Genomic DNA, 8,184 nt, shown 5'->3' with positions numbered 1-8,184 from the left:
TGGGAGAAACAAAAAGGCGTGAAGGAAACGACACGTTGAGCCAAACGGCTTAGCTCGCGCAGCATCAGCTAGCGCTAGTCCACCCCCCGCAGTAACCTTGCGCGAGGCTGCGTTCAGCTGCTAGCCTCGCTAGCACTAGCCTCGGAGCTAACTGTGAGAATTGAGCAGGCTCCGTCCGTCCTCCTCCTCCTCCTCCTCCTACGTGCGTTCCGGGCGCAGTCCGCAGAGAGGTGACGGGGCTGTCATGCCATGCCCGCGCCTCGCTCGGGTCGGAACGGAGCTGCTCGGGCGCGAAGTCAGCGGGTGGGCAACTCCGTCTGCAGCGCCGCGGTTCATGTGTGCCACTGTCATCTGACAGCTCCACGGAGGCGAGGAGGAGTGGGGAGGGGGGAGGGGGGGTTGAGTGGGAGGAGGGGAGATGACAGGCTGCGCTTTGCAGTGCCTGCTGCTGCTGTTGCTGCTGCTGCTGCAGCCTCCTCCCTCTGCACAGCACAGTCTGCTGGGTCTGTGCCACTTTTCAGTGCCGCTCAGGAGCACTGCGCCTTAACAAAGGACAGTGTTTGCACTTATTACGCAATCATTATGTTGCATTAGCAATAATAAATAAATAAATAAATGAAAACCTTGTACATCATCATCGCCAACCACCGCCCACTCCCATCCTATCCCATCCCACCCCTGTGATTTGCATCAGAATTAATCCCATTTCAGGCCGCAGCAGCGTCTCACCACCACGCCAGAGGTGATGTGATGTCTTTGGAGGTCATTTGACGTTCCAGCGCGCACACTGCTGTGTCAGTGTTCCTCCTTGGAGGCATCACTGCGTGGTTGCTGCCGCTGCCGCTGCCGCTGCTGCCCATTTGTTTTGTGAGTCACCGCTCGCAGAGGCGCATTTGTGGACTTACAACACAAGCACGCACACGCATACGGTTAAAATATGTAATATGTAATTTGCATTGGCTACTTCAGAGGGGAGACAAGTAAATTGGATAGCTGTTCGCATTTGCAGGTGGTGCGGTGATATGGAAGAATCCCTTTTAACCGAAATAACCCGACTTCATACCAATAAAGTTACAATTCTAAGATAAAAGAAAAAAAAGGGAACCCGGCGGAAAATGGCGGATTCTATTCGCACTGTTGTAGTAATAACCACTTGATCAAACACGTTCATTTTCCACGTTATGCAATTCATGCAATCGCTACCACAAAAACAAAAAAAAAACAAAAACGGAAGTTTATCCGCCTCCTTCAGCGTTTAGTAATGCGTTCCTAAGCAACGCGGCGTCAACATGCTTTTACCGAGACCCAAAACCCAAAACGACCAACTGGCCGAATCTCGCAATTTAACGTAACATCTCCAACCATTTCCCCCCTGCAGAGTTTGGATTAATGAAATAACAAGTAAGTCAGTTGAGTAAATTAGGTTTTGATCTATTTTTGACCCATACGACTGCTCTGCTGTTTAGAAGCCAGCAAACATTAAGATGTCGAGGTAGCCTCGTGCTTTGCTTCATGGGCTTCAGCTCATGACTGCAGGTCACACACACTGGTCGACTGTGGAGATAACAGTAAGTTCCTCCTTTCAGGATGGTTAAGAAAGGGAAGAAAGAGGCCGAGGCTCCATGCAAGGACACGGTGAGATACAAACGATATGAATCTCTTCTGATTAAACCATCGGAGCCGCTGTGTCATGCCCAGCGTGAAACACGGCCGACAAACAGCGTGAAGGGTCGTCTCCTTGTCCTCACACTCAACAGTTTGAGCCGCTGGCTGTGGAGGGCAAAACCCCGGCGACGGCCGTGCTGCTGCTGAGCTCCCCGGAGGAGGACATCCTGGTCAAAGCCTGCGAGGCCATCCACACTTTTGCAGATAAAGGTGAAGCTGACCTCTGATTGATAAACCCTTATCACTTGGACACATTTAAAAAAAAAAAAATAAAAAAGGTTTTGGTCCAAACAAACCCCCACTATGATTTGATTACATAAAACGCCAACTTTGTTGAGCCTACGCTTGCGTTTTTTTAATCCGCACACCTTTTTGTTTCGTACCATCTTCGATCGCGTTCCAAGTTCTGCGTCGCTGCCGTACTCAATTTTCCAGTTCGCTGACTCCCTCTGTTGTCAGGAGACGAGAACAAGGTTGCCCTGCTGGGCCTTGGGGCTCTGGATCCTCTCTGTATACTCATTGCACACAACAACAAGCTGGTTAGACGCAATGCCTTCATGGCCCTGGGCATCATGGCCACTAATGGTGAGTAAGCGACACACAAAATCATTGCATTGAATTTTTCTGGCAGCCGTGTTTGTTTTCTTCCGAGGTGATTGAGTGACTTAAAAGATTACAGATGGCTTACAGATGTGGACATGTACTGCCCTTAACATTTCACATGTTTTATTTTAAAAGCGGAAGTGAAGAACGCACTCAAGAAAATTGACGTCATCCCATCGCTCATTGACAAACTTTCCATTGAAGGTGAGTTGTGTTGCCAGCAAGCTACAGTGGCTGCTGAGCAGTGAGAGAGTGACTCGCTGTACGGATCAGACTTTCTTCTTCTCTCCCCCGTTTCAAGACGTCGTCGTCCATGAGTTCGCAACGCTCTGCCTGGCCCTCCTGTCGGTGGATTACGTCTGCAAGGTCAAGATCTTCGAGAGCAACGGCCTGCCGCCGCTCATCCAGCTCCTGACCAGCCCAGACCCCGATGTGAAGAAGAACTCCCTGGAGATCATCTTCAACACGGCTCAGGTAACCTCCTGAGAATTTCCTTCCGGTCACAACAAAAACATGTACGTGGATCCGTTGAACAGCATTGCCCGTCTGTGTCCCGTGCGTGACTTGTAGGACTACCAAAGTCGCCAGGCAGTGCACGAGTCTGGCGGCATCTCCCTGATCCTGAACCTGGTGATGTCAGACTTCCCCGTCATTCAGCATCTGGCGTTGAAAACGCTGCACATCCTCACCACAGACAAAGAAAACTGCATCACTTTCAGGGAAGCGCAGGGCTTTGAGAAGCTCATGGATATTCTCAACAATGCGGTAGGTGTTGCTGGCAATGTTGCTGTGACTCTTCCTATAGGCATTATATGGTATGATGGCAACAGAACTGGGGTAAAATGCCCATGTGTGCAACATTTACAGGGATTTTCTTGGCATGAAATGGACTATGCATGAAGCTTATGCACTTATGTGAGGTTATACACTTGCTGGCCACTTCATTAGGTGAAATGCTCAAGTGCTCACAAAGCGATAATCATCAAGCAACTCTGCATTTACATTTAGAATTCATGAGTAGTCTGCTTCCTGCAGTATGAGTCAGCGTACCAGTCTGATTGTGATACATTTTTTGAATAGCTAGATTAATGTAGCTGATTAAATACTCATACCACAACTTAAGAATCTCAACCGGCCCCCGTAAGTTCCCACAGAAGATTAAACTTTCATTGCAAAAACACAAAGAAGATAAAAAATAATTCACACTTACATTTAGTTCTGATTAAACTTTTTGCATTGAGAGCCAAAGCAGTTGTGCACATTGTACATGCTCAAATTAATTTTTTTCTTTTTGGATGAGCATGCTTTTTTTCAACAAAGTTGCACCACCTAAACGCCGCTGTAGTCCATGTTCTTCTGGAAAATCTGCAATTTTACCATTTTCTTTTTGTAATTTTCTCCCAAAGGAATTCATCGACCTCCACGTCGACACCCTGCGGGTGGTCGCCAACTGTCTGAGCGACAGTGAGACGTCGCAGATGATCCACGAGAGCGGAGGACTGGCGAGGCTGATGGAGTTTGTGCTCATCACCGAGGTCCCCGACATACGAAACAATGCAGTTACCTGCCTTGCCAAAGCTGCCCTGAACCGTAAGCAGAGGAGAAGACAGTGGGCGGACACGTTCCAATTTGAGCCCTGATCCCTTCACTTGATAAGTGCTGTTACAAATGTATGTTTTCTCCTGTGTGCAGCCGACAATCGGAAACATCTCCACCAGCACAACGTGGAGAAGGTCCTCGTGGACCTGCTGGCACCCGAAGGAGAAGACGTGTGCGTGAAAACAGCCACCTGCAAGGCCGTGCACGCGATGAGCTTCCACGAAAGCAGCAGAGACACCCTGGGCGAACTGGGTACGCGACATCAGATTGCGATGCCGCATTGTTCAGTTGGAAAGCGTCTTCTGCGATTCAGCACTCATGCGTCTGGCTTTTCACATTTTCAGGTGTCATCCCTGAGATTGTGCAGTGCCTGCGAAGTAAAAATCTCAACCTGAAAGAAGCGGCGACGGAGGCCCTCCTCGGACTCACTTTCGACAATCACTTCAACTCATTGTGAGTTACTGGTCACCTCGCTCACTTGTGTTTGTGCTCTTTCCTCACTCCATTGCACAATGTGGGAGTCCTCAAAACGCTGTCTCTTTGCACTGCTACCATGCCATACACCGCCATTCTGACGCTGCATGAGTCATCTCATTTTTCGTCTTTTTTTTCCAAGAAAAGTCTTTAAAGCAGGAGGCCAAAAGATCCTCGTCCAGCATCTAAAAGTAGTCTGTCCCAAGCTTCTGTCCAACTCTGCCGCCACCCTTACGAACATGGCAGAAATGGAGGTCATCCGCAGCGGCATCCTGTCGCAAGGGGCCGTCACAGCCCTGGTGGAGCACTTGACTCTCACGGATGCACACATCCTGGTCAGCATCCTGCAGTGCCTGACGATGCTGGTGGGCGATGCCGAGGCGAGAGCAGAGGTTGGTGTCGATGATGACTGTAGAAAAAGCTCATTATGTTGATCAATTGGAGAGATATTGAGCCAAATCATATCCCCCCCCATGTGATATTTCAAACAATACCCTTTGTTTTCTCTCACTTGCGTTCAGCTCCATGCTGCTAAAGGCCTCCAACCACTGGTGGATTTACTGTGCTATTATGACAAGGAGGTGCTGCACCATGCATGCCTGGTCATCAACGTTTGTGCCACTGATGAGCCGAGCGCCATTGAGATGCACAGATTAGGGTAAAACACGCCATATAAACGACAACACGCCATCGGGGTTATCACCAAAACAGTCACTAGATGGCAGCATCTGGCAGTTTTACGAGTGAGGCAGTCTAGGGTCATTCCGTGTAAAAAAAAAAGAAAAAAAAATCTCGGGGTGAGCGTGCGAACGTGTGCTTGTTTGTTTCAGAGCGTTGGAAAAACTTCAGGCAATCAACCAGTCTCAGAACCGCAAGAGCTGTTACAGCAACTTGGCCATGATCACCCTGGTTAATGCCAACATGTCCATTAAATACAGTCTGACTGGACACTTGAGCGCCACGGACATCATAACTGACGGGTTCTATGATGTTGGCAAGGTGTTTGCACGTGAATTAATAATCGTGGATGTGGAAAAGCTTTAGAAAGTGCAATTCTTTTCTCACACTGCCGGTGTTTTTCCTCAGGCCCACGCAGATGAGAGGATTCTGACGTTGGAGGAACTGGCCCGGCAGCCTGTCAATCAGCACAAGCCCATCATTGTTATCAACACGTCAACGGGGTTCGTTTTCTCAAATCATCGAGTGCACTCACCCATCCATTTTCGATCGCAACTTCTCCTGCACTCAGGAAGGGGGCGTTGCAGGCTATCCTGACAGCAGTATCACAGTTTCGTGGGCAGAGAACCAGCGCAACCACATGTGGCTCGTGGGTCTCCGTGGGTTTCCATCATTAGCATCCATAACGTCTTGTTTGTGGGGCCACTTTGTTTTGGTTGTTGCTCACGAGCCTACTCCCCCTTGTCTCCACCAATCCTCTCTCTCTCTCTCTTTCCCACCGTCCTTCCCCCTCGCCTTCAGTATGCCCCACTAGTGTGGCCTCACAGGATGAACGATCCATTACAAAAAGGGGCTTAGTCTAATTGACACAAGTGTGAAGTGAATACATTCATGCCATTAAGCATTGAGCTGAGGTGCTTTGTACTATATAAACCTATGAGTTCAACATACTATCTGGACATAAGCCAGGACTCTAACACACAATATGACGTTATAGTGTTTTGATTAATTACCACAGCCAAAGAAAGCAGTTCCCCTTAAGGCAGTGTTTCTCAAAGTGGGCGCAGAGTCACGTCTGGGGGGGTGCCGGGAGGGAGACGGGGGCGCCCGGGGGAACTAATGTGTTCACGTCGGAACTTTTTCCATGGCGGAACAATTAACAAAAAGTGTTCAGTAGGTTGTAGCTAAGAAGAACGCTGCTCAGGTACACAGGGTGGACAAATATTAGACAGGGACGAAAAGAAGAATTCAGGAGTCCGGCGGTGGCCACTGTTCTTTGTCGTTGGCCACTTTTGGCAGTAGAATCGTTCACACCAGACTTGTTTTGAGAACCACTGCCTTAAGGGTACCTCACGTCCAGCCCTATTGTGTGTGAGTATGTGTTTGTGCACACATGCACATGCACACACAGTGTCCGAGGCATTTTTAAGTAGTGTGTTATGTAATCCGTCGGCCTTTTGCAGTTCTATATCCTATGGAGCAAATTGCCTATCACTAGAAATAATTCAGCTAAGCAGTTTGGGAAAATGACCCACTGGAAAAGGGTCTAATGTGGGTGGTGAAGGTTTCGCCCATGTTGAACACTGCATTTCCACACATGGGATGGGAAACTGTTGAATGGGGACATTGTACTGGATGACTTCCTGGGCCTTTAAATGTTGCATTTAATATGCTGCGCTGTTAATGGCAATGGCTACTTCATAATATCCCAACAGAATGAACGTTAACTGAAAGTTCTTGCACAAACTTCTTTGAAAATCTGTACAATGCATCTAAATGATAAAACATTCGGCAAATAAGAAGTTCATCCCCACAGTGAAACCGAACGACTCGGCTGTGTTTTTTAATTCACTGTCCTCCCATGCAGGGAAACAAAAGACAATGACAGACCGGCAGAAGACAAATCTTGGCAGATGATGAACGACACCCCATTGCAAAACCTAGTTAAAGAGGCCAAAGAATACTTCCTCTCTCTGAGTGATGAACGAGGCCAGTACGCTGCCTTGGCCAGGTGACTTTTAATGCCCGTCGGCACGTAAGCAGCACGCAAGGAAGATAATCACACGCGGGCAGTCTTTGCCTCTGAATCTTTACAATGATGGCAGCTCATAAATCTCCCAAGTAACACAAAACAGTATTATGCAGATGCAGAGCTAATACATAGTGGAAAGCCACTGCTGTGACAGGGCTAATTCAAAGCGAACATGCCTCATAATACCTGTGGAGGTTTGTTAGGTGTGACAATTTACTGTTTTTGCTTGCATTTTTCACAGGCTGGTCAGTGACGCCATGGGCGGAGCAGTGAAAAGGGATAATTTGCACGGATTTCTCTGGGTGCTTCACCTCTGCGAGCTCAAGATGGAGCTCAAGTCTAATGTTGTCCCAATTGGGTTCATTAAAAGGGGAATCTACTGCCACAGGGCCCTTCTGTTCAAGGTATCTCTGAACTAACCGCCACACAACCTCGAGAACTAATTCCGCCAAGGCCCTTTCTTTTCACTTTGTTAATTGCTCCAGTAAATCTCCATGTAAAGGTTAATTTATGGTTGCATGTAGGTCGCAGAGCCATACGTCGCATCCTACGGATGTAGCCCTCGCTATTGCTAGCAGTGGAATACTTGCTGTATGAGGGTGAATTTGCCACGATTCCTCTGCCTTTGTGAGACATGGAGAGGGAGCATTTCAAATATTTCCAGATGTTGTTGTAGACAAAAAACAAAACAACAACAGAGGGACACTTGTTTGCCAATCTTCTACTTAAAATCCCATGTACTCTCGACAGCTGTCACTGTCTATTTGGGAGTACTATCAATGCTAATCCATTCATCTTTGTCCAAATACTAACCTGTCTTCTCTATGTTTCAGTGTCTGGCTGATTGCATTGGATTGAGCTGCACACTGGTCCGTGGCGAGTACAGCCGAGCTTGGAATGAGGTTCTCCTCTTGAATCCTTCCAGTGACGAGTCCTTTGCGATGCCTAGCCGCTACATCGTGGACCTCATGCACGATCCTGGAAGCCTGCTGCCAGTTGACGCAACAGCTGCGACACAATACCAGATCATATAATAAAAAAAATAATAATAATCCTGCACTAGATTTTGCTGAAATTTATTGCAGTCTTTTTATTTCAATGTTTCTTTGTTGGTTTGTTTTTCATTGGTTCAT

At 47.9% G+C, this 8,184-nt stretch overlaps 1 protein-coding gene across 2 annotated transcripts; it reads left to right on the top strand.

Annotated features, from left to right (window-relative positions):
- Positions 1 to 1,007: 1,007 nt before the first annotated feature.
- armc3 (armadillo repeat containing 3) lies at positions 1,008 to 8,100 on the top strand. 2 transcript variants are annotated; one of them, XM_076050481.1, is made up of 17 exons: positions 1,008 to 1,401; positions 1,587 to 1,635; positions 1,758 to 1,875; positions 2,125 to 2,250; positions 2,404 to 2,472; positions 2,570 to 2,742; positions 2,839 to 3,033; positions 3,675 to 3,858; positions 3,961 to 4,119; positions 4,212 to 4,320; positions 4,484 to 4,733; positions 4,863 to 4,999; positions 5,172 to 5,340; positions 5,428 to 5,522; positions 6,887 to 7,030; positions 7,293 to 7,455; positions 7,885 to 8,100. In XM_076050481.1, the coding sequence occupies exons 2-17, from the start codon at positions 1,588 to 1,590 to the stop codon at positions 8,083 to 8,085; spliced, it is 2,340 nt and encodes a 779-aa protein (XP_075906596.1). In that variant the 5' UTR covers positions 1,008 to 1,401; position 1,587; the 3' UTR covers positions 8,086 to 8,100. The 2 variants fall into 2 exon arrangements, with proteins under 2 accessions (XP_075906596.1, XP_075906597.1); XM_076050482.1 differs by lacking the exons at positions 1,008 to 1,401; positions 1,587 to 1,635 and having other exon boundaries at positions 1,757 to 1,875; positions 2,101 to 2,250.
- The last annotated feature ends 84 nt before the right edge of the window (positions 8,101 to 8,184 follow it).

Source organism: Nelusetta ayraudi, unplaced genomic scaffold (genome assembly GCF_046127955.1).
Source record: "Nelusetta ayraudi isolate G7.1 ecotype Tasmania unplaced genomic scaffold, CSIRO-AGI_Nayr_v1 ptg000127l, whole genome shotgun sequence".
Lineage (NCBI taxonomy): Eukaryota > Metazoa > Chordata > Actinopteri > Tetraodontiformes > Monacanthidae > Nelusetta > Nelusetta ayraudi.
The sequence above is the reverse complement of the archived record's forward strand: the minus strand, read 5'-3'. Positions and strand labels throughout refer to the sequence as shown.

Bases quoted from the DNA above. Each gene is read 5' to 3' on its own strand.
- armc3 (XM_076050481.1), top strand. From the start codon at position 1,588: ATGGTTAAGAAAGGGAAGAAAGAGGCCGAGGCTCCATGCAAGGACACG. The intron at 3,034-3,674 runs GTAGGTGTTGCT...TTTCTCCCAAAG, and splicing joins TGGATATTCTCAACAATGCG to GAATTCATCGACCTCCACGT. The intron at 5,000-5,171 runs GTAAAACACGCC...TGTTTGTTTCAG, and splicing joins ATTGAGATGCACAGATTAGG to AGCGTTGGAAAAACTTCAGG.